This window comes from Lynx rufus, unplaced genomic scaffold (genome assembly GCF_022079265.1).
Source record: "Lynx rufus isolate CCGP_SWC_20201006 ecotype Redwood Valley unplaced genomic scaffold, mLynRuf1.p SCAF_1, whole genome shotgun sequence".
Taxonomy (NCBI): Eukaryota; Metazoa; Chordata; class Mammalia; order Carnivora; family Felidae; genus Lynx; species Lynx rufus.
Genome location: NW_025814823.1, coordinates 158,922,212 through 158,948,672, shown reverse-complemented (window position 1 = coordinate 158,948,672; position 26,461 = coordinate 158,922,212). Strand labels below are relative to the sequence as shown.

General features: G+C 39.7%; 1 protein-coding gene across 1 annotated transcript in view; it reads left to right on the top strand.

Annotated features, from left to right (window-relative positions):
• The window catches only part of LIX1 (limb and CNS expressed 1), a 59,240-nt gene extending 35,858 nt beyond the window's left edge, over nt 1-23,382 (top strand). Inside the window, exons 8-11 of the mRNA XM_047089549.1 lie at nt 8,104-8,244; nt 10,537-10,632; nt 18,871-18,948; nt 20,847-23,382. Of these exons, the coding sequence (XP_046945505.1) occupies nt 8,104-8,244; nt 10,537-10,632; nt 18,871-18,948; nt 20,847-21,134 (603 nt within the window). The 3' untranslated portion in view covers nt 21,135-23,382. The remainder of the gene's footprint in view (nt 1-8,103; nt 8,245-10,536; nt 10,633-18,870; nt 18,949-20,846) is intronic.
• The last annotated feature ends 3,079 nt before the right edge of the window (nt 23,383-26,461 follow it).

Genomic DNA, 26,461 nt, shown 5'->3' with positions numbered 1-26,461 from the left:
AGGAAGACACAGAATCTGAAGCAGGCTCCAGGCTCCGAGAGCTATCAGCATCAGCAAAGAGCCCGATGCAGGGCTCCAACTCACGAGCCGTGAAATCACGACCTGAGCCAAAGTCAGACACTTAACCTACTGAGCCAGCCACACAGGCACCCCAGGCATTTCTATTTTAATAACATGTACATGACACCCAAAATTTTATTTTACTTAAGAACTTCTGTACATCCTAAAAAGTTGATAAGTTACTATTTTATTTCAGGACAACCTACTGACTCACAAATTAATCTTGGTTGAATAATTTGCCATTGTACAGTGCCACAGTTTGGGAAATTATCATGGAAGGAATAAAAACTGCTGAGCAGAAAAGGAAAATGGAGACCTCACTTACTTAAATCAGCAGTGCTTATATACTTCCTAAGGGCCTAATTTTAGAACTGTCATAAAGAATTTTTTTTTCAACCTGAACACTGCATTCCTTGATTCTTTGGTAGAAGCAATTTCACTAGTGAGAAATTAACATTTTGATGATAGCAGAGGTGGACTTCCTATTGTGATATTGTGATTTATAATAAGAAATACATATTTCTTATCCTTCAACACATATGTCTTTATCCTTCCTGGTCCCTAGCGCAAAACTCCTAAAATGCTGAGAACTTCTTAAGTGGTAAGAATAAAAAGGTATATTTTATTACTCACAAAAAAACCCTTTCTTCCACACCTGAGTTTATGTTAATGAGGTGATTTCTGAAAAGCCCCTAATGATGATGGCTGGTTGCCAAAGGAACCAACCAAATGAGTGGAAGATTGAAAGTTTCAGACCAAGCAACTGACCTCTTAGGAGAGGGGCTAAAAATTAACTTAATCATTGATGGTCAAAGATCTAACCAATCATGCCTATGTTATGAATCCTCCACAAAAATCCTAAGTGATGGGACTTGGAGAGCTTCTAGGTTAGTGTACATATGGAAGTTTTGGGAAGGTGGTACACCTGGGAAGGACATGGTACTCTGAGCCCCTTCCCACATTTGTGCCTTATGCATCTTTTCCTCAGGCTGTTCCTGAATTGTATCCCTTCATAATAAATGAGTAAACTAATAAGTGTACCATTTTCCTGAATTCTGAGAGTTGTTCTAGCAAATGATAGAAGAGGAGGGAGTAATGGGAACTACTCATTTTTAACAGGTTAATCAGAAACCTAGGTGACAACCTGGACTTGCTATTGATGTCTGAAGTGGGAGCAGTCTTGTAGGACAGAGCCATTAATCTATGGGATGTGATGCTATCTCCAGGTAGATAGTTTAAGAATTATGTTAAAATGTAGGACATCCAGCTGGTGTCAGAGAATTTGTTTGCATGGGGGAAATAGTTGTGTTGGTGACCAGAGTATAGAAGTATAGAATGTTTTTGTATAGTAGAGGAGAGACTTAGACTTTTCAACCATGAAGCCAGTGAAGCTTCTATCTAGGTTCCTTCCAAATCACAGTGCCAACTTTTTAAATTCATAATTTCATATTTTCCTTAAACAAGGTCCACCAAATTGTGTGAACTTCAGTCCCCACAAAATCATGGTTCTGACCCTGATATTTACAAATGAGACACTAATGGGACAGAAGCCTCCAAGAGAAGTCCTGGATTCACCTGCCTCAGAATCACCTAGAAAGTTAAAATGCAGACCTCCCCACTGCAATCCTTTTAAAGAAACTGATTAAATTGGTCAGATTGGGGCCCGGGAACGTGCATGTTTAACCATTTCCCCCAGTGATCTTACTATGAACACTAAAGTTTCTGAACTCTTGGTTCAGATCCTGGCCTAGGCTTATCAATGATCTTCACAGTGTAGGCTCTTAGTGGCTTGTTGGTGATCTAGCATGCAAAATAAAATATAAGGCAAGAACGAACTGGTCTTGGGGTAATTTCTTATCTAATGGAGTTGGGGACATTTAATTTAAATGACTTTTTCTCTTGAAGAGTTAGCAAACACTTCTTAAAATTATTGAGCACTCATATGTGGTAGAATTATAAATTCTCTTGGCCCCATACTTCATCAAGGGGTAACTTCCAGCCAGCATTAGAAATTTCCTACAAGGGATGACATTTGATCTTCTCATCTAATCATAGCTGACCTCTCTCTCCATTTTTCTTCTTCCTATTGCCCAGTTAGAGGAAAGCACCAAAAGGACAGTAGAAAGGAAGCAGATATAGAATAATTGTCAGCACATTCCCCTCTTCACTAAGCACAGTTGCTTGCCACAGCATACTGCTTCCTCTTTGGCTTTTTGTTCTGAATGAAGTTGAATTTGTCATGCGGGGATGGGAGGAGACAATCTTAAAGTCTTTTGTCAAAATGACCCAAAGAGTATCAAAATAGGAGCTTTGGCTAAAGAACTATATCAATTTGAGGAGTGCTATGAGATTTTAGCTAAATTATTTATTCCATCTATTCCAAGGTGTGTGACCATTTCTGTGACAAGCACAATAGTGTAGTAGTTAAAAATCTTGGCTCTCAAGTCAGGGAGACCTGGGGTTTAATCTTTTTTTCGTCACTTTTTAAGTTATATAACCTTGGGATATGACCTCTGTTTCCTTATCTGCAAAATAAGATAACAAAGAGAAATGCCTTTATATCAGTGATCTATGGCTGGGTAACAAATTACCTCAAAACTTACACTCATTGTCTCATACTGGAGGTTTATAGTCAAGCTGTCAGTTGGAGCTGAAGTCATCTGAAGGCTTGATCTGTTCTGGAGGATCAGCTTCCAATATCACTCAGATGTCTGTTGGCAGAAGGCATTAGTTCCCTACCATGTGTGTTTCTCTGTAGCACTGCTTACAACATGGCAGTGGCCTTTTCCCAGAGAAAGCTATCTAAGAGAGAAAGCAAGTGTTACCAAGACAGATACCACAGTCCCGTTTATAACCTAATATTGAAAGTGACATACCATATAACTTCTGTCACATTCTATTGGTTACATACACCAGCCCTGGAATAGTGTGGGAGGGGACTGCATAAGGGTGTGGATGCCAGGAGCAGAGATCATGGGGAGCTATCTTGGGGCTGGGTACCACTGCCTTCCAATAGTTTTCCTCAGCACTGCCGCACTCTTTTATTTATTTTTTATTTTTTGCTTTAATTTTAGATTCGAGCCAGGAGGCTTTGAAATGATTATTGTGATTTATAATGTATCAACAAATGAAAGGCATCTGAGCATCAAGATAAATGTCTGAGTGGGGTCTACTAGCTGCTTGAAAATCATGTGGCTTCACATGCCTAAGAAATCCACAGCTGACTATCTCAACTATTAAATATTCCAGCTCTGCACTTTAACAAAGTGCAAAGGACAGAAGTTGTCTCTCTATATTAACAAGTAAGAATGGTTAGCGGATAAGGCATGGTTTATGAATCTGTATTTATGATTGGGGTCTGGCTGAAAAACTGAGAATAAACCATACAACCTGGGAAGTCTAATTGTAGCAGGAAGTTGTTTTGAAATAACATCATACTTCATTCACCCTCCAACTGATGTCTTTGATGACCAATTTGGACACATGAATAAAGTGTCCTGTCACTTACCCTATTTTATTTTCTTGCAGCATTTCCTACTGATGGTAACCGTAATGGTACCTATTCTTACAACCGAATCCACACTCTGATGTAGATTTGCCAAGCAGATTGCTTCTGGCTACATTTCTTGCCCAAGTGCAGGCCCTTATGGTTTGAGAGATCCCATTTAAATATCCCTAAAGAAAAATATGCAGCCTTTACTGGCTTGGATTTGTAGCTCTAAATTTTAGAAGAAAGCGGCTGGTTAACATTATAGACATTTTGAAGTACTTGTCTTTTAGAAATGCAAAGAACAATAGCAAGAAAAGCCTTTTGATGATTCAGAATTTATTTTATTTTATGTACTTATTAATTGGTACACTTTCTCCCCCATTTTAACCAAAGATTCTGTACATTGAAACAATAAAATAAGTAAAGACATGTGTCTGCTTTAAAATCTTGATATTGGTGAAGTCTCCGTAGTCCTTTTTCATGCTTTCTGGGAAAAGGCTCTTCTGTTCTCTCAGCCCAGCAGCACTTTGATCTCAAAAGCAGTGCCATTTGGTTGTAAATGTATGTGGCGCCTTTGATCTACTACTTAGCTGGTCTTATTTAAAATAGATAGCTTCTTTTATCTAAGTAGTGTTTACTAGGTCTCTCTCTATGAAAGACAGTTTAAATTGCTATTATTTAGATAGAAAGCTATATAAAGTTTCTTAAGATTGCCCAGATCTGAATCTAATTTCTCTAAACTCTAAAACCCCCAATGGCTCTATCATAGATTTTGTAAAGAAAATTCCTATTAAAATGGGATACTCCTACAGATGTCAGGTAATATTTGCAAAAACTTTGCTTTCTGATGGGAAACTGACTTTACAAAGAATAATAAACATATTCTACATTCAAGCAAAAATGGTAATCTTAGAGTGCCTGAACTAATGGCAATTATCCCTCAGAAATTCACATATTAATAGATTTTTATATTACTGTGTTATACATACCATACAGGGTATATTGAAATGGGATTTTTAAAATAATAAGTACATGTATTTAATTCTCTTCTTTCTGAGGGTTTTTTGAGCATTTTGTCAGGTGCCTTAAAGACTTATTGAATTTTTGGGGTGCCTGGGTGGCTGAGTCAGTTAAGTGTTTGACTTTGTCTCACTTCATGATCTCACGGTTCGTGGGTTTGTGAATTCAAGCCCTTGCATCGGGCTCTGTGCTGACAGCTCAGAGCCTAGAGCCTGCTTCAGATTCTGTGTCTCCTTCTCTCTGCCTCTCCTCCACTCATGCTCTGTCTCTGTCTCTCAAAAATAAATAAAAATATTTTTAAAAAATTAAAAAAAAAAGACTTGTTGAATTTTCTAGACTGTATTCAACTGAATACAGCAACAAGCTGAATGTCATTCAACAAGCTATATTTCAAGTACAGAGACATAAAGATGACTTAGTCACCGACTCTGCCTTTAGGATGCTTACCGCCTAGGGTTATGGGGCAGAGCACTGGCAGATAATTACATGGCAGTGTGGTGAATGCCTCTCATAAACAGTGATCCTCCCACCCTCACCTTGGAGTGGTCAGGGAAAACTTCCTGGAAGTGGTAACACCTGAGCTTCCATGAAAGCCCACTGATTCAGAACTCAGTGTTCCATAAATTCTCAGCCAAGTCTATATGACAAAATCAACCTATCTGTCCAGACCCCCCCTAATTGAATAAAGTAGCCTAAACCTCAGGAGAGAACTAAATCTTAAAAGGCTTTTGCTGCCTGAAGCTATCCCAAAGCCTTCTTGCTTGTCATTCAACTCTAAGGGGAAAAACCCCAAATCACTTTCATATATATTTTAGAACTTTAGCACCATTCTTTTTTTTTTTTAAGTTTATTTATTTATTTTGAGAAGAAGAAGAGAGAGAGGGAGACAGAGCAGGGGAGGGGCAGAGAAAGAGAGAAAGAGGGAGTCCCAAGTAGGCTCCATGCTGTCAGTGTAGAGCCTGACATGCAGGACTCAATCTCACAAACCAAATTGTGAGATAATAACCTGAGCCAAAACCAAGAGACAGATGCTCAGGGTCTCCTGGGTGGCTCAGTCAGTTAAGCGTCTTACATCGGCTCGGGTCATGATCTCACGGCTCGTGAGTTCGAGTCCTATGTCAGGCTCTGTGCTGACTGCGGAGCCTGGAACCTTCTTCGGATTCTGTGTCTCCCTCTCTCTCTGCCCCCCTCTTGCTCACGCTCTGTCTCTATCTCTCAAAATTAAATAAACATTAAAAAATTTTTTTTTTAAGACAGATGCTCAACTAACTGAGCACCCCCCCCAGGCACCCCAGCACCATTCTTTATTTAAAAGGAGATATTGGAACTCTCTCTGTGTTATAAATTAAAATAGCTGTGTATAATTGCTGTTTTGTTAGGCTACTGCACGTTTTTTCCATCCTCCCTGGGGTCACGTTTCTATTTCAGAAGTTTTGTCGTTATTTCATCTGGACCCTAACCATGTGGAGCACTTCCAAGTGCTGACCCTGGGAGCAGGCACTCTGAAGGATGCTCAAGAAGTATACAAGCTGCCTTCCCAGACCTGGAGGTTGGGAGAGGGGCAGGAAGAAGTGATCCGTAGCCAAGTATGGGATCGTTACAATAGTTGTCTCAACTGTCCAAAGAGGGAGGTTGCAGTGGGAAAATCACAGGGGCTGGATCCTGACCTCAGGGGATTCGTACTGGGTTTGTGGAGATGGAGAGGAGAGGCCAGCCTCTGGAAGATACAAGAGCACGAGTTTGAAGTGTTCCTCAGTCAGTGTCCGCATAGTCAGCGTGGGGCAGATGAGGTAGAGGTGGGGAGGTGTGGAAAGCAAACTGAGGGGGTTTGGCTTTTTCCCTGTGGAATTAGTGAATTCTTGAGGCTACAAAACTACAAAATAAATTGGGATCTTTGGTATTTTCCCTGTTCTTTCACATCAGTCACCAACCACTACTGATTCTGAGAAGCATGCATTTTAGGTGGTAGGAGCCTTGGAGACCAGAGGGCCTGGCCTCCCCATTTGTTCAGTGAGGAAATACATCCCAAAGTTTAGGAAGCCCGGGTCTCATGATCATGAAGTAGCAGAGCCAGAGGTGACTGTCCACGTTGTTGACCAGGACCTGCTTCTGGGCTTCTCTTCCCAGGGCTTGTTTCCCACCAGGAGTTTTGGAGTAGGTTCTACGACCCTTGGCAGTTCATAGGAACCTGTGGGAGAAATGGCATCACACCCTCCAGTAGGAGTGAGCTCCAAGGACAGTGCAGTTCTCACAGGGCTTCATCCCTATACCTGGACCCCCAGGGTCCATGCTAAGCCAGAATTTGAATAAGAGGAGTTGTAGCTGACAACAAAAGAAACAGGATAGAAAAGAATCAAGACACATTGAATGACCCATGTGAGCCACAGGAAAGTGAGGTTAGGAGAATGGAGAGCAATACTACTTTTAGGAGGAATTATTATTTTTTTTAATGAGTTGCTAATCATAGTCTGCCTATGGTTCCTAACTTCAGAAAGACCAAACAGGGCATATCCCACCCAACTGTGTGGACTGAGAGCAAGGTGGAAAGGGTGATCCTCAAGAATATCAGGGAATGGTTATTAGAAGGAAAGTGGGGGATAAATGCTGGAAAAGAAAAACAATAGATTTTGACATTAGCTCCCTTGTCCTAACCTGGACATGTAAGCACATACAAGACTGAGATATTCCCATGTGTCAGGTGTTCTCAGGATTTTACCTATTTTAACTAATTGTGCCTATCCTCAATGTGATGACATAGGAATTACTATTATTACCATTTACAGAGGAGGAAATTGAGACACAGAAAGGGCTAACTTGCCTATAGTCTTTCAGCAAATAAGTACCATAGCTTGAATCTGAATCTAAGCAGTCTAACTCTGGAAACTGTTTTCAATTATTCTGTTAAAAATATCTCCAGGGAACCTGGGTGGCTCAGATGGTTAAGTGTCCATCTTTGGCTCAGGTCATGATCTCATGGTCCATGGGTTTGAGTCCCACATCTGACACTGTGCTGACAGCTCAGAACCTGAAGCCTGCTTCGGATTCTGTGTCTCCCTCTCTCTCTGCCCCTCCCCTGCTCATGTTCTGTCTCTCTGTCTCTCTCAAAAATAAAATTAAAATAAAAATTTAAAAAAATATATATCTCCCATTTTCCTTCTTTCCTTACATTTTTCTCCTTCTGAAATAAGGATTTGAGGAAGGCACTGAAGACAAATGTAATCACCAAGTACACAGTAGTAGCCATTATTACTTTTATTATTATTTATTAACAGTTTTCAAAGCCGCTGGTGCAGAGTAGACATTCAATGACAGTAAAATAAGACAAAAATCAATTGAAGACCAACCAAGACATTTTCATGGACTCTAGGGCAGAAAGATAATCTCATGATCTTCAGGGGATTAGCAATGAGTAAGGAAGAATAGGTGCAGAGAGTAAATGTATGAATGGAAATGTCCAGAGATCCACTGAGGCAGTGAAAAAAATGGTGAGATGCTGAATCCTGTAATAACTCCTTTTCTCTTTTCTTCTTAAGTGCTGCCTAAGTAGAGCTGAGGCCAGACGGGATGCAGCTAAAGTGGCCCTAATCAACTCCCTCTTCAATGAGCTGCCCTCTCGAAGGATCACTAAGGAATTCATTATGGAGAGTGTGCAGGAAGCAGTTGCCTCCACCAGTGTGAGTACCCACTAGGGTAGAGCTGGCTGCAGTGAAACACTGAGGCATTTCAATCTTGGGAAATACTCAAATAAGCAAATTCTTTAAGAACTGTGCAGGAACTTGGGGAACTTTTTTTTTTTTTAAAGAACTTGGGGAGTTCCTTGTGCAGGAACTTTTTTTAAAGAACTTGGGGAGCCTGGCTGGCTCAGTTGTGAGTTCAAGCACCACACTGGGCATAGAGTTTACTTAAAAAAAAAAAAAAAAAAAAGAATTGTGCAAGTTTAAGTTTTACCCATGAAATCATTGATTTTCAACAAAACTAACACTTGGATTAGAAATCAAGAAATTGGAACTGTCTTCCTATGCCACATCACAGAAATATTTTTTAGACGCCCTGGATCACCATTAACCAAACTTTAAATCAAAGTAGATAATTTGATCCATCCTGATTTGTTTACTTGAATGTTAGCTATTTGAAAAGCGTTGATTCTTTTAGGGTTTGGGAATGCATACAACTGAATACTGTTTTAATGTAGAGATAAACTAGCTCATTTTTCCCCCAAACTTGACTGATGATAAAAATTATCTGAAGTGCTTTAGTAAAAGTACCAATTCCCCAGCCAGTGTAGGAATCTGGCAATCTGTATTTTTAAGGAAAGGCTGACTGCTCAGATATGGAAAAGCCATATTCCCAATATTTGTTAGCTCTTAGAATTATCATGCTTAATAGGAATTACTTCTTTCAGAGAGCTGAAAACTTTTTACAGAGAAAATTTCTATAATGGACATAATTAATGCAAAATGCTATAAGAACAAAAACTGTCTTAGAAATCCAGGAGTAGATGATTTGCCCCTTGTATTATGTGAAGCTTCTGATACTTGTTACCTGCAAACTACAATGGATGAAGCCTTGGTTTCTTACTGTGGCAGGTGTCTCTGTGTGTGTCCTCCAAAAACAGGAACTTGGCATTACTGAGGGAATTAGCCACCTCCTGATTTTGCCATTAGCATGGATAAACCCCATCTGAGATTTACATTCTCTGATTACCTTAATCTGGTTATAAATGTTCTGTCATTTTGGAGAAGCTGCTGAAAATGAAGGACACATTATCGCCCTAGCAGTGACCCTTTTGTTCCTTTTCCCCTCGTAAATGCTCTTGTCACCCCCAAGAGAGATAAGAGAAGGGGTAAGGGACAGAGAGTGGTTGACCTGGCAGGAAGACATCAGGGGGCTCTGTTCTGTATCTGCTGTCAGGATGAAAGGAAGCCTTTATTTTCTTGCCCTGTAAATTTGAAGTGCCTTTGAGGAAGAGAGTTAGGAAAATGATGCCTGATTTATATGTGTGGAATTTACTCAGGAGCAGGGAGGGGCCCTCAGTGTAAATGTAATTTATCATTTTTTTCATGGAAATTTCTCAGGAAAGAGAATATATAAGGTTTGCAGGCTCTGGATGGATTTCCTCTGGGATATTTAAAAAGCCAACATAAATATTTCAGCAGCGGCATGTTAATGTTATTGCATTCAAAAGCTATAAATTTGCTAGTATCTGACGCTGGCAGTTGTTTGTTCAGTCTCACAAAGGCATTGCCCACTTTCCCAGAAATCCAAGGCCCTGGGATACTAAAGGGCAGGCCCCAATGCCAGCCCACAGCTTGTGTTAGTTTTTTTTATTGTTACTACCCCTAACTAAATTGAAGGGAAATTTCAGTTCTACTCGTCACCCACCCACCTTGTTTCCTAAAGATTAAGCAGTCCAGAAGTGAAAAAATATACACCAAGATCCATGTCTCCAGGTCAAACACCAACGTATTATAAGAACTCCCATTAAGAATCATGGCAGTAAAATATGAATGGTCCGTACAACCAGAGAATTATTTCCCTCTCAGTTATATAATCTTGCCTGGTTGCCATCAAATCAGAACAGGGTCAGCATTTCAATGTTTCAAATAACAGATGAAGGCAGCCTCAAAGGGCAACCACTCAAACATTACCACCATCAACAGCAAAGACCTTGTGCAAGATACAGGAATTTCTACTTTGGGAAAATTATTCTTTTAGGAAGTATATAATTAGTTAACATTCTAATCAAAATCTAGATTCAAATTGATTACAAAATCCTCCTCTTTACTCTGAGTCATGATGAGATTAAGAATTTTATCCCAAATCAACTGGACACTTGGTTGTAGAATGCACACCTGAAAGGTCAGGAAAATAGAAATTTCACTGTAGGGCCATGGCATTAATTCGTGCACACCAAAAGAAGAGGAGGGAAAATCCATAATATTTTCCTTCTCTGCTTTCCTCCCAAGGGCACTTTGGATGATGCAGACGACCCCAGCACCAGCATTGGAGCCTACCACTACATGTTAGAGTCAAACATGGGGAAGACCATGCTGGAATTTCAGGTATCTGACTTCCTGCTATATGTTTAATTTTGCTACACAATCCAGAAACTTGTGAGAATGCCACTCTTATCATTAACATCTCCTTTCCCAATAGTCTAGTCTTTTTTTTTGTTTTGGGCCTTTTAACCTAACCCTCTTAGAATCCAGCATGGTAGCTCCATTATAGCCACACCTCAGTAGACTAAAACAAACAAGCAAACAAAGCAGAGTCTTTGCTTTCTTAAAGGGAAGTAAAAGGCTTAAGTCTAAGGAACAGCCGGGGAACACCACCACTTGAAGACCTTGTAACATTTCACCAGCTTTTCAGTACAAAGTTCCTTTTCAGCCAAACTGAACACTTTGAAGTGTTGGTTTTGACCATTTGGTTCTTAATTTTCGGAAGTCATAGATGAAGTTGCCTACAGTGTACATCAAACAATGCCCCCCTCACTTCTGGCATTTCCACTAAACAAGATCTGACACCACCCATTGTTAACTAAATCAAAACATTTATCAAGCTGTAACTCTGTTTCATCCACTGCTGACAAGCAATAATAGAGCTGAAGAACTATATTACTTATTATTTGCAAATCAATACCATTAACAATAAGAATAATACTCATTGACACTTATTGGATGCTTACTTTGTCTGACACTGTGCTCACTGTGCTGAGCATTTAACAAATAGCATAATTTAACACTCACAATAAACATATGAGTATTTATTATCCCCATGTCATCAGGAAAGGAAATGTGCCATATTTAGTCAATTGCAGAGCAAGGGTTCAGACCCGTGCAGTCTAATTTCTGAGCTCACAGTCCCAACTGTTATCTTTTATTGGACTGGGCAGATGAAAATTCAGCAGTGATTGGGCATGAAATGTGTGCCCTCTAAAAAAACTAAACTTGGATATTTTTTGCAATGCTAATAGGAATCAATACACAATGTTATAATGAAGAGACTATACCTCCAGTATTTCTGTTGTTAGATTCTGAGAAGCAATCAAAGATACAATGTTTTATGGACCCAAATGTTCATTATGGTGTAGTTTACAGTGGTCTTACAGTTGAGCTCTGAAGCCACCAGCTTTCAAATACCTTTCAAACTATTTTCTGGACTGCAATGCCATAGCCACTTTGTAGGTGGATACGTCCCTCCTGCCCATTTTTAAAAATCAGTATTTTCCTTCATTAGGCATTTGTTTTGTTCTCAAAATTACCCTCTCTTCATTCAGTCACCCAGTTTTGTTTTTTTTTTTAATGTTTATTTATTTTTGAGAGAGAGAGAGTAAGTACTTATGAGTCGGGGAGGGGCAGAAAGAGAGGCAGAGGATCTGAAGCCAGCTCTGCACTGTCAGCACAGAGCCTGATGTGGGGCTTGAACCCACTAACTGTGAGATCATGACCTGGACTGAAGTCAGACGCTTAACCAAATGAGCCACTCAGGCACCATCCTGTTTTCTTTTTAAGTGGCAGTGGTCTCACTGGCCTTTGAGGCTGATTGTCTTGGTTTTGAAGAGACTGGGTATCCCTAAAGCATACCCTCTGGGATAGACAGGGGCATGCATCAGCTCAGTGATTCTGAGCCCAGACTCTGAAGTCGGCTGGCCCAATTTAGCTTGGCTCTGCTTCTCACCTCTAAATCTGTTTCCTCATTGTATGTAAATTAGGGAGACTATTAGTACTGGCACTACCTCACAGTGCCATGGTGAGCGTTAGATGGGACAATATAGAAAGAGTCCAGAACAGTTCCTAGCATATGGTAAATAATGAATATTTGGGCGCCTGGGTGGCTCAGTCGGTTGAGCGGCGGACTTCGGCTCAGGTCAGGATCTCGCGGTCCGTGAGTTTGAGCCCAGCGTCGGGCTCTGTGCTGACAGCTCGGAGCCTGGAACCTGTTTCAGATTCTGTGTCTCCCTCTCTCTGACCCTCCCCCGTTCATGCTCTGTCTCTCTCTGTCTCAAAAATAAATAAACGTTAAAAATTTTTTTTTTTAAATACTCAATGAATATTGACAACTGTTATTATATATACTTCTGAAGAAAGACTGCTTCACCTGAAAGGCTACCAGATGGATTCCCTTGGCAACTTTAACTAACCTAAAGGTTTCAAATGAGGAAAAGATACCTCCCTGCACTAAATATTTCAGGGCTCTTGCTGTAGGATAAAAGGGTGGAACTGTAAAGGGTCCATACTTTTCCCCCATAAATAATCTAAAGTCAAAGAGAAAAAAATGAAAGAGAAGAGGATAACACAAGAGAAAGAACACCAATTTGTCAAAATTGGATAGACTGTGTGACACCTGCCCTACCACTTCCCACCTGGGCACTTCAGTATTCTGAGACTCAATTTTCTCGTCTATAAAATAGGAATCATAATGCCCATTGTGTAGGATTTTTGTGGAATGCACATAACGTGACATTTATACAGCATCTAGTACAGTAATTTCCCCAAGGAAGAACCTCATTTATTTTAATTCCTCCCCTCTCAACCCCAACCAAAGAAAATTGTACTTCTTTTACTATAAAATGAATGCTGCCTGCTCTAGTACATAGAAGCTTGTATGTGATTTAGTAGCTGTTTTCAGAAAACTAAGAATGATTTTTGAATGTAATTAGGTTATTAATCTGGCAAAGATGAGGGAGGCAGGATTTTTAAAAATTCTTAAAATTTTGTCCAAATACTATGAAAGGCTGTACTCAACCCCCTTTTAGTAATACTTTAATTACCTTGCAATGGGCTGTATGTTTTCTGTGTGGTCTATGTAGTAAGGTATTTAAGTATGTGAAATAATAACTTGAATCAAACTGTGGAAATGGTTCATAAATTCTCAGAACAGAGGCTAGGAACAGGATGGGGGACAAAGGAAGAGGATGTGAGGGCAGGAAAAATCCAAACTCACTCCCCCAGTAGGGATGCTGGCAACCCAGGAGGACGGCTGTGGAACACATCTCTTTTCCTTCCGCCAGTTCTAGGTTGCCTGCTGGGTCCCAGCACATTCCTTGGTGGCCTGGGTTAAATGCATCAGCTTGTTTCTTCACGTAATGGGAATTGACCACAGACCTGGGCTGTTTGTAGCCGACACAGCAATTCAGTACCCCTGGTGGGTAATAGACGTATGTCTGTATCTAGCTACGGATGACTATACCATATAAAAACAAGGCGGGTGTCTCCTGACTGCCTGCAGGCTTTCCAGGGGGGCTGTCAAGGAGGCAGCACTCAGAGGAAACGTGATAGGCTTCTGCTTACGTTCACTTCGTGGGAGGGAAGCTGGGTAGCCTTCCCATACAGAAAATTGCCTGGTGTGTGGGGGGAGGGATGGCGACAGCACTAGCCACTGGGTCTTGTCAAGGTCAGATTTGAGGCAGACTTTGACTGAAGCTGGTTAATATATTTACTCTGAAGCCTAATGCAGTCCAAGGACGACTTGTTTATTTACATCTTTGCTAAATTCTCCAGGTCGCCTTTTAAAACCTCATCCCATAAACAAATTTCCTCTTAAATCCATTCTCTTGGGTGGGGAGATGGTGCCCACCTGTTTTTCAAGTTCTCCATTTACAGTGTTTGTTTTTCTTATTTCTGATGAATCACAGAACCAAGAGAGTCTCCCAGACAGAGTTCTAGAGAGAAGCAGCATGCATTTTCTCCCCACAAAGCAGCTGAAAGGGCATTGTTCCTAATAGGAGGCAACACCAGGAAGCACTGAGGACAGAGCCCAGCTGGTGGTGGTTTAAACTAAATGAATGACAAATTGAACCAGGAAAACTGAAGAATGAAAGCTGCAATTTGCACTTTTTCCTAAAGATGAAGAAAACAAAGGGTTCAATTCTCCATTTGATATCAAATTTATTTTACTGATCAGGACTGGCTACATAATTCTTGGGGCCCATACAAGATAAAAATGCAGGGCCTTTGAAAAAAAAATTGCTAAGAATTTCAAGTCGATGGAGACTTAAATCAAGCTTGGGGTCCTGTGTGACTGCACAGATCACAAGTTCATGAAGCTGGCCTTGTCCCTGAGACTCACCAGAAGGGATGACTAGAAAAGGAGAATTAAGCATTCACCTCAGGCACAAAATTTAAAGGAGTTTCAAAAAATTCAATGATAAAGACAATATTATAATGCACTATTTTATTTTATTCTTATTTTTTTTTTTTAGAGAAAGAGAGTGCAATCAAGGGAGAGGGGCAGAGGGAGGCAGAGAATCTTAAGCAGGCTCCACGCTCAGCATGGAGCTCAATGTGAGGCTTGATCCCACGACCCTGAGATCATGACCTGAGCCAAAACCAAGAATTCTACTCAAGTGACTGTGCCACCCAGACACCCCTATAATGCAATATTTTAAAAACTCAAAATGAAGGTGTGAAAATTCATAACAAACAAATATCACCCTAGTCCCAACCCCACTTATAGGCCAGCTTCTTGTTTACCTGTCAGCCTACCCAGACTCCCCAGGCTTCTAGGTCAGCCACATAACAAGAAGCATGGCACAAAGACATGAATAAGGAACAGGTCAGATAGCTCACCAAACATATTTCCTTTAAAGTGATAAGGTTTTGGGGCACCTGGGTGGCTCAGTTGGTTGGGCAACCGACTTCGGCTCAGGTCATGATCTCACGGTTTGTGAATTCGAGCCCTGCATCAGGCTCTGTGCTGACAGCTCAGAGCCTGGAGCCTGCTTCAGATTCTGTGTCTCCCACTCTCTCTACCCCTCCCCTGCTCGCGCTCTGTGTCTCTCTGTCTCTCAGTAATAAACGTTAAAAAAAAAAAAATTAAAGTGATAAGGCTTTGACAGGTAGAAAACAAAACCATGAAAACCAGGCAGCAGGGGATTATGATGACCTAGGAAGAGAATCCTTACAGAGGCCCACAGCAGCCCTCTCCTTGCTCTCCTTGCCAATCTGCAATAATGCAGGGATTTCTGATGGAATCAACGAGAGGCATACAAGGATTTCCTGGGGTTAAGAGAAGGGCTCAAACAGCTTCGGGAAGATTTGAGGATAGTAAAGGTGGTCTTATGAAGGAAAATAAAGAAGTAGGACAGGAAGAATGTGGAAATATTTCAATATACTTTACATAGTGATCATAAGATTAGCATCTCTACAAAGGAAGGCAATGACTAGATTGGGATGTAATGTAAGAAGGCAGAAAGAAGGTCATCTTCCCTGTGGGATTTTAGGAACAAAAACAGCACTGAGAAAGAGGCAGTTGTGTTACTGCTGCAGCAAAAACTCCTTGGGGATGGAATAGAAATTTGGACAAACCATAAGGGGTAAGGAGGAGGGCTCTTCCACAGTGAAAAACAGTTCAAGTCTCTGTGGGGAAGTTTTTGAGAGATGTCGGTTGCCGAGGGACATGGGAACAGTTTTTGGCTCTGTTCATGGCAGAATTGTGGGTGCTAAAGTCTTAGGAGGAATGCTGGGTGGAATGCCAAGAGTTTATCTGGAAAGGGGGCAGTAGTTAGTGTATAGATAAGAATGAGAGCTTAGAAGACATTGGAGGAAGAATATGTTACTAAGGCAAAAATTGTAGGATGGTGGAATTAAGAGCCCTGTAGGCTGTTTCTCAAACTGGGCCACAAGGACAATATCAAGAGGGCTGTTGAAAGTCACAGAAGAAACTCACTATATCTTTCTGGGTTTTACTGAGTGTAACCATTATAAACTTGGGTTGGGGGGAAAGTCGAGGAGTGGAGGTGGTATGCATTATTTTAAAAAATGGATATATACACTAGAATACAAAATAAAACATGAAACGGAAAGAGATGTCTTATTTGGAAATAGTGGCCCTCCTGTAATATCACAGAGACTGTTTCCTATCAGGACATAAAAAGTGTTCCTTTTCATTTTTATGACTACCAAGTCTCTAGTGAGTAGGTTTAAAGGTACAATGAGAAAGGTAGCACAGATTTACCCTCTTCAGTCACTGGGGTTACCTTGCTGAGAAGCACAGGAGTGAGAAGCAGATTACATAAGATTTAGCTGTAGAACAAACCAACTCTCACTTTTCCAAATTATCAGAGTGACATGACAGACTGAAAATCTGGACCAGGGAGAAGTGAAAAAGAGAGGGCATAAGAGGGGCAGCTTCCCTGAGCAGTGGAACCAGAGCCCTAGGCAGATAGTGGCATCTCTGTTTGGGGTAGGAGGAGTAATTCTGCTGGTATCCATGAATTATTTTAATTAATAGAAACACATGGTTTTGCTTTTACTGAAGTCTCTATGGGCTCTTTGAGTGCTTACTTGAATAATAGAATATAGACAAAACCCCAAACTGAAAAGAAGGGAAAAAAATTACATTCTACTGGCAATTTTAGACATAAGAATGGTGATATTTGCTCTTCTGATCATCTTATAGCTTTAAAATTCAATAATTTTAAGATGTCTGAAATCTTAGAATGCCTTAGGTCTCTTCATTTTCATAATTTAAGCTTCTTCCTGAGCAAGCAGAGGTAAAGACAATAACAATCAGCTTTTTTAAATGGTCGGTAGGACATCTGTCTCAAAGTTAAGTTTTCATAACTAGTGTCATGACCAGGAATTTCCTTAATTGCATTGTGTGTGTTGTTTATGCTGTTAATCCACAATGGGGGGGCGGGTAGTCTCTCTGACCAAAAATGAAAAAAAAATGCAGATAATTTCACTGGAAGACGCATTAGGAAAATAAAATCTTCAGTATGTGTATATAGTTTACCTTGCCCTTCATATCATCAAGGGAAAAGATGCTGATAGAAACTCAGTGATGTGCTCAGCCCCGGGCCACTTGATATAGGGACTGTGGATTGGTTTTAAGGTCAATTACACTTTATTACCCATATTTTTATGCATTTTCTTGACTGAATTTATAAACATAGGAGAATTTTACAGTTTCTGTGGTTTGTCAATTATATGTTATCTATATTTACTTTTTGGCTAAAATTTAAATGGTTTCTTTAATATGTAATATTGTCACATGATTCAAAGCTCAATAGGTAACAAAGAATGTCAGAGGGAGATCTCCCTCCCCATCCTCCCAGACATTCCTGTTCTCTCCCCAGAGACAACTATGTTACCCAGTTCTTTTGTATCTTGCCAGAACTCTCCTGGCATTTACAAGCAAACATTTATAAGGGTTTTCTATTCTTTTAAATCAAATACCAGCACACAGTATATGTGTTGTGCATCTTGCTTTTCTTTTAACACCACATCATAAAGACTCTTTATACTAGAACCTGGAGAGCCTTCTCATTCTCTCTCCGTGAATGAAAGTATTCAGTAGCAAGAATGTATTGTAGGGGAAGAAAATAATTTTCCCTCTACCCTTATGAGTTCTTAGCTGAGACCCCTGAAATCAAAGACAGATTAACATAAGAAAAACAGAAGTTTATTAGCATATATACCTCACATATACATGAGAGATACTCAGGGAAAAATAAGTATCTTCCTGAGGTGGCTTGGAATTTATGATAAAATACCATCTTGATAGGAAAAGGGGAGGCAGGAGATGTAGGCCTCTTAGGGGATAGCAAATGATTTTTAAGAAAGATGAATGGGCCCTTAGTAGAATAGATAGGATGTATAATACTTTGTGACTGTTTGTTTGGGTATGGTGTGGACTTCCAGTTTCCTTTTCTATAGTAAGAGTTGGTCTTCCCTGGTTGATAAAATTCCTCAGGAGGAGATTTATCAAAACAAGTTCCTTTTGTCTTTAGGCAGATAAGGGGAGTTCAGGGAAAGACTTTCCCTGCATTTGATATTTTTCAAGTGCTTCTGGCTTAAAATAATCAATATACCAAAATGGCATGTTTTGGAATGACATGTCCTAAACTTATATTTTGGAGTAGCATATTCTGCTACCCTTAAGTTTCATACTTTCTAAAACCATTTCCTTAAAAATGATCATTTAACATATTCCCAGCCTCAGGCAATTTCAAAAACAGTACAATGAATAATTTTGCCTGCACATCATTCTGAGATATGCTGGTATATTTAGATAACTTCTTGAATGTAGAGTTGTTACAGTATATGTATTTTTAATGTTGAAAGATATTTTTCAACTACTTAGTCATTTTATTGTGCAAATGAGGATGTGGCAGAGGAGGGAAGAATGCTCAAGAATCTTGGAGACTCTGGTGTTTGAAAAGTCTCAAAATGTTCTGATGATATTGTGTATTCTATTTTCCTGAGATAGTTGGGGATCAGAGTTATGTCCTACCCATCTCTCACACTTTCTTTCACATTTCTGCTTTGAGATTAATGACAGGTGTTTGGGTTTTGTAGGAGCTGATGACCATTTTCCAACTACTGCACTGGAATGGAAGCCTAAAAGCCCTTCGTGAAACAAAGTGTTCCCGACAGGTGAGATTTTCCAATCAAGAACAGGTTTATGTCATAGAGACTGAGCAGATGGCTTGTCATCTTCCTAGATTTCCTTTATTTGGATTTTTCTCTGTTTAAATTTGGTACTTTATGTATTAAGAGCAGAAGATACAGGAAAAAAATATATAAAACAGTCTATTTGAGTCAGGGACTGACCAACTAGGCATGCTAAGGAGAATATTGCCTGGACATGGGATTCATTTAGCTACCTGTACTAAATGCCAGAATGGAGGGATCATTAAGACAGACTTGATTTCTAAATCAAGTGCTAAATCTACTCTACACACCTGCCCAACCTTAGAATTTGTGCCTTCACCGGAATCTACCCCCAAAACGAAGAGCACACTGTATACACTGTATGTTAGCCAACTTGGCAATAAATTATATATATTAAAAAAGAATTTGTGCCCTCTTCTGTTCTCGAATGCAGAAAGAAATTTGAGAATGTACTGTTTCTGAACTGCTTCACTGAAGAATGGTAAAGTTATCCACTAAAAGTCCCCAAAGGGCAACAGAAATGATTATAAAGCTGGGCAAGCTGGCATTCAGTCACCTCAATTTTTTGGTTTGGAAGTTTCTTCCTTGTTTTTCAGAAATGGGGTCTCACTATTTCTTTGTTACCTATGAGAAGCACCCTTCCCCCCCTTTTTTTAATGGCAAAGGCAAACCCTCTCCTGTGTATTGAACAGCTTTCACCTGCTATCTTCCAATATTTATGCTTTCTTTGCTTTCTTTATGCACCATTAGACTTTGAAAGATGGCCATTTATTTTTGAGAATTTGCTAAAAGGAATTTGTATGAGGAATAAAGCCTCTACTAGTCAGCTAGATGTGGGTGGATATAAGAGTTTTCCATGCACTGCAGCCCCAGGAGTTTTTAGTTGTTCTTTGGTTAGAAAGTCTGGCTTTCAAAATGTCAAAGATGGAAAAGAAAGAAGTAGCCGACAATGGTTTTGGCTATTTTTTTTCTTTTCCTTTGATTTTATAAAAGGCCTTTGAAACTCACTGGGTTAGTTATAAACACTTTTCCATGGTTGTTTTTAATTTGTTAAGGTCATAAATAAATACCATATGTTCTTGAAAATAAAAATAAGCAAAGCATCCCCTCTACAAGATCTTCTTAAAGTGTATCCATCAAACCCATACATTATGTTACAATGTATTGGCAATTTTTTTCACATGAAAATTGACAGGTAGTGGCCAATTTTTAATTGTTTGCAGAAGAAATACTGTACATGAAGTTACCATTGTATCAATAATGATAATGCCTATGTTCCACAATACACTTTTATAGTTCTATTTGTAGTTGCTGTGAGCCATTTGGACTGTCATCTATCTTCCTTAAGCTAACAAATTGACTCTTGTTAGGAAGTGGGCTCTCCTGGTTTCTAAGTCTTGTCCTCATTCAAAGCCTCCTGCTTTCTGCAGGGGGTGAGACCAAACCCAATTATACCCTAATCTTTCCATATAACTGTTTCCATCACTCCATCTTGCTGAAGGAGAAAATCCTGGGCAGAAGAGTTCAAGGAATAAATGAGGTAATATCCATGTGTGAAGGAATGCATTTTCTAAGGAAGACATTTTCTAGCAACGTCAGAGTTCTGTTGTGAACATTATTGAGTCATTCTTGGTGGTAGTGTTTTGACTTAGCCTGAAGTGACCCTGCTTTGCTTGACCAGCTTGGCCCTTCATTTGCTTTAAGAAGCATATCATGGGATTTGGTTTCCGTGTGTAAACATCAGAGAGGTTCAGTTATTGGTAAAACCTCTATGAATGTGGATGTGGGGGGTGGCAGGGACAAAGGAAATGAGGTGTTGGAAAGCCACGAACACAGGTGCCTTTGTTGCTCTTCACTGGACTTTGTCTCTTGGCTTCCAGGAAGTCATCTCCTACTATTCCCAGTATTCCCTAGATGAAAAGATGCGCAGCCACATGGCCCTGGACTGGATCATGAAAGAGAAGGAATCTCCAGGAATTCTCTCTCAAGAGCTACGGATGGCCCTGAGGGAGTTGGAGGAAGCCAGGAAAGCAGGACAAGAACTGCGGTTTTACAAAGAAAAGAAAGAAATCCTGAGTTTAGCCCTGACTCAGATCTACAGCGATCCTGACACCTCCTCACCCAGTGATGATCAGCTGAGCCTAACGGCTCTTTGTGGCTACCACTAGCAAGGCCAGGTTCCAGCTGGCCTGAGGTTGGCAGAGGCTGGACTCTAACATTAGGAAGCTCAGTGAAGGAAGTTGTTGGAGGCTTTACCACCTACAGCTACCACCTGAAGGCTGTACTAATTCTTCCCACCCATTCCATTCATAGACTCTCAGAGTAATAGGATCCTTACAGGTCCCAACAATTTTCCCATCACACTTTCAAGAGTTCCTCCTCTTACTGAAAGGATGGAGACAGAATTGTTTGAAAAACATTTCCCAGGTTTGGCTCTAACCTAAAGCCCTGTTGACATGTGCCTTCCTAGATTATGTATGTTGTTTTAAACAATGGGCCAGTGTAGCATCCCCCAAAAGAACACCAGCTGGGACTGGGGAAAGTAGCATGAGAGCAATTTTTAAAAATAGTTGGGATTAAATAAACAACATAGAAAATACACATGGGTCAGAATTTCTTCCTAAGCTTTATAAACTAAGAGACACTTCTACTCTACTAGGTAAAATCCAAAATTCCAGTGGCAATTTTATCTGGACATCCCACTATCAAAGATCTAAAGTGGTAATAGTGAAAATACGTGATAAATTTAACTTGGCTTAAAATGCCAGTTATAATAATTTTAAAAAAATCCACACTCTTCGGTATGGGGATAAATTTCACCTAGAATAGTACTCCTATTCCTCAAGAAGAATTAGTATCTAATTTTAATGAGTCCTGCAAACAGTGATGTTCATTTTTAACTTGCAAATAGATAACTCAGATTGATTTGTTTTTATTTTTGCCACCACAGTCATCTATGTATCATGGAGACAGTCACTGGATTTTGAAAAATCATTAGCTTTTAACAGTGCTTGCATTTGATTAGTTTCTCGAGCATTAGAGAGAAGAGGTATTTAACTGTCTTTATTGTTGTTCAAGAACATAAGCCAGGAGTAGTTCAAATGTAGTGTCATTTCCAAGTTTTAATTAGACATTGTCATCTCTCTTTGAAAATGGCTTGGGTCAATTAACTGATTAGAAAACCAAAAGCAAATACAGACCAATTTTTAGATGGTTTCTGGTCACTCAAATTTAAGAATGGCAGCAGTGTGAATTTTAGACATTTGTAGGAATTTCCAACTTTATAACACAAAAAGGATTATCTTGCATTTAGTCCAATAATTCAAAATAAAGGATACAGTTTTTTCAATGTTAAATAAGATTTCTTTTTCTTCATGTTTAAGTGAATGCAAACTAACGTTCCTGAAGGCTAAAACCATTATATTTACATTAAAGTTTACAAAAGCATGATAGCTTAACTTCATATATAAATATGTGCAGATGTAATTATCACTCCTTAAGTCCCCATGAAAACTATATATATGGATCATGTATTTTGGAATTAGCCTTTAAAATAAAAAAATTAATTTCAGATATCATATTTCTCACACCAGGGGAAAATTTAGCTTCTTACCTACTGCCTTACTCTGTCGTGAAAGGTAATACTATAAATATTAGATAAATTTAATTTAAAAATATTGTGTTAACAAATGTCACATTTCTCCCCAAAATGAGGCTAAATGTCACCTAGAATAAAACTAAAACTATATTCCCTTATAATCCTAAAAAGGAATTCGAATTAATATTTGCAAGTTGAATAAATTTTAACATTAAGAAAACTTTCTGTTAAAAGCAATTTTTTCATAAAGTCATTACTCTTTATCATTTCATAAAACTGTAATTTCCCATGTTAGGTGTGATTATAGGTAGGTCCATCTTTGCTGCATTTGCAGCTTTTGACCATGACCACCTAAAGCTGACACCATCTAATTAGATCCAGGAAGGGGAATCAGCAAGGAAAATGTTAAAATTTATTCTTTGCTCTATAATTAGAAAACTGTACCTATTACGTGAACTAAAAGCATTGCCTTTGGCCAATGGCAGTTTTCCCAGCTGGTCAGAACTGCCCACTCTTCCTGGAATGGTATGGAACCTATAGCAAAAGAAACAAAATTCAGAATCTCTGCCATTGCTGGAGCCTTTTAATGCTCATTTATAGCAAATCAATTTTAGCTAAGACATAAGGGCTGCCAGTACATCACTTAAACATTTATAATTCCAGACCTAAGAAGAGCCATGTTGAAAAGCAAAGTAGATTCTTCTTCTTCTTCTTCTGTATCTTGTTCTCAGTGATACACTGTGTTGAAGGGGATTAAAGTGGAAGATTCTTGGGGCGCCTGGGTGGCGCAGTCGGTTAAGCGTCCGACTTCAGCCAGGTCACGATCTCGCAGTCCGGGAGTTCGAGCCCCGCGTCAGGCTCTGGGCTGATGGCTCGGAGCCTGGAGCCTGTTTCCGATTCTGTGTCTCCCTCTCTCTCTGCCCCTCCCCCGTTCATGCTCTGTCTCTCTCTGTCCCAAAAATAAATAAACGTTGAAAAAAAATTTAAAAAAAAAAATAAAGTGGAAGATTCTCTATTTTAAATATATGGAGTTCTGGGTCCTAAACTTTTGTGGTTATAATGCCTTTGAGAATCTGATGAAAGCTATGGACCTTCTCCTAGGAAAATAGAGTGAAGCATATACCTTCAAATTCATGCAGTTTCAGAGAGTTTGTGAACCTCCCCAACGTCCATGGATTGCTCTGTCTAAGGACCTCCAATTTAGAATCTTGAGTACAGACTTATAGTCTCAGACTTTTCAGCATGGATCCAAACTAGCTCAGACCAGCCCTGTGTAGCCTATTTCTAAGATAAATGTTATCATCCTTAAATACAGAATTGTACTGCATTTTGACAAGAATGGTTTAATCTTCACAAAGTCCAAATATATCAAATTGCTATGAAAAAAGAGCTTAAAACAAACTAGTCACTAAGTGTGTGAACCTATTAGAATATTGTCAATCTAATAAAGACATTATTCCTCTAATGATCAGAATTTGTCCATTTGTTCAAAAGCTGTAGTCCACTGATATGTTCTCCATTTAATTTATTCACTTACCTCTAGAAAAGGAGAATAAAATCACAGATAGTCCTGAAATGCTATACCATAATCAACTATGAATCTAATCATCTATGTCTCAGGAAAAAGAGAAAGAAAGCATAAAGATTTAACACTTCCCTGTTTCTTTCGGGGAAGCTTTTGAAGACAACAGTATTATCATAGTTGACTTCATCTCTAAGATACTTTAGAGAATTCTGAGTTATATCATGCCATGTCTTTCTTTCTTGCCATGGACAAAAGAAGCCAGACTAAGAATATTTTCATTATCCTTGACTGTATTTAAAAGAAAACATTATTCAAGATATTATCACTTTTATATCATTGATACTTTTTTGTTCTGCCTTGCAGAAATGCAAGTATCAAGTTTTCTTCTATGGTGTCTATGGTGTAAAAGAGTGAATATTGTTTTCAGCCAGGGTCCTAGGAAAAAGAAAATCATTTTTTCTACCACAGTGGTTCTCAACTCTGGCTGCACATTAGAAATACCCAAGGAGCTTTAAAAATTCCAAAATGTCCAGATTATACCCTGACCAATGAAATCAAACTCTCTGGAAGTGGGGCCCAGGCATCAGTATTTTTTAAAGTTCCCCAGGTTGTTTCAATGTGCAGCAAGGTTTGAGAATGACTGCTCTATCCAGCAAGGTCTGGCTCAGAGGTCTATGGCCTAACTAGTGGAAGCTATTATTCCATTTAGCCTAGGCCCCAATTCAAATGTTGAGTTCTTTTGAGCTAGGGAGAACCAAAACCTTCAGCTTGAGCAAGAGGATCTCCTGGAGCCCAGAACTAAAGAGGGGCAAGCACCTGCATATCCACGTGCATGCGTGTACACACACACACACACACACACTGTATCTTAGCAGTACATCCACGTTCTGCCCCAGGGTCCAGGCTTTCTTTCTCAAATATGGTATGTAAACTATCTACACCAGAATCATCAGGGGGTACTCATTTAAAACTTCAAGTTGCTGGGCCACACCCCAGACCTGCTGACCAAATTACAGGAGAAGGTCTGGGTTATTTACCACTTCACCAGGTGTTTCTGATCACACTTAAATTTGAGCTCTTTTGGCCTAAAGCTACCTAACACATTTTTAGTAGGCAGAACAGCCCTGCCCCTTCTGACATAACTAGCCTCTTGGGGTAGAGTGCAGAAAGGAATAAAGAAGAGAAGGGAAGGTTATCTCTATCCTTTCTGAAAGGAAGCTGGAGAAAAACAGAAGGGGCACAGAGATATGGCTGCCTTTTCTCTACCAAAAGAGCAGCTCCCACTCTTTTATCACTTTGGCCTTAACATTTGGAATTACTTTTAATCCCTTTACTAGAAACTGTGGAAATCTCTTTTAGCTCACAGTTAAAGCCACTTCTTTAAACCTGACTAAACTCTGGTAGCACTTTGTTCCTTGGAGCAAAGTAGGCTGTGGGAAAGGCAAGCAGAAGCTTCTTCTTGAAAGCTGTTGAGTCTCTAGAGGTTTAGGAGTGAAAATCCCAGATTGCAATCTATTTTTAGCAGTTCCCATTTTAGCAGCAATTATGTTCCACAAATACGTTTGTAAGTCAATTGTTCAACCCTGAAGGCGCATTTTTCTATAGGAGCAATGTCAAATATGGTGGCAAGTTTCCCAGACTAGCCTACATAAGCAGTAGGGTACCCCAAATATTGATCTCTGGACCTAATACCTCTCCAGGTTGTAAGAGGGCAGGGGAGGGTGGAACAAGGACAGCTGAGGCTAGGGCACAGTATTGAAAACCTCCCGAGGCATATTTCTCATCCCAAAATTTGTTCTCCCGGCTCTTTATTTTCTCCTTGCTCCTCCATAGATTACCTTGCCAATACACCACCCACTGCCATCACTTGCTGCTTCTTATGATCATGGTTTCTTCTACTTGCTGACTTACTGAAGTAGAGAGGTGACTTTTTACTGCCCTCTTACAACTCTTTGAAAATTTCTAAGATGTGTTATCACTAGAAACAGGAACATTTTTGTGACCTAAAAGTGTCAGTTACTAAGCTTCTCTGCAGACTTTTCACCAGGGCTGGTGGGGAAAAACATAGACACACAAAGCAGGACAGGCTTTGGACAGGCTAGCCATGGAACCTGTCCCATTCCTCCATACTCCTAGATTTCCTGCGTTTTGGTGTTCTCATTAGGTTCCACATGACACTGCCCCATCCTGATCACAGCTGCCCCATAACTAGCCAGTGATTCTGAGTAATCTGGCTCAAAACTCCAAAATGGACTGATCAGTCTGTCCTCTCAGGAATGTGAACTAAGAAACATGAAAAGAATTTGCCAGTTTGAGTTGGGAGGTGAAGTTGGAAGAGTCATGTTCATGAAAGTGATGGTTTGTGCAAGCTG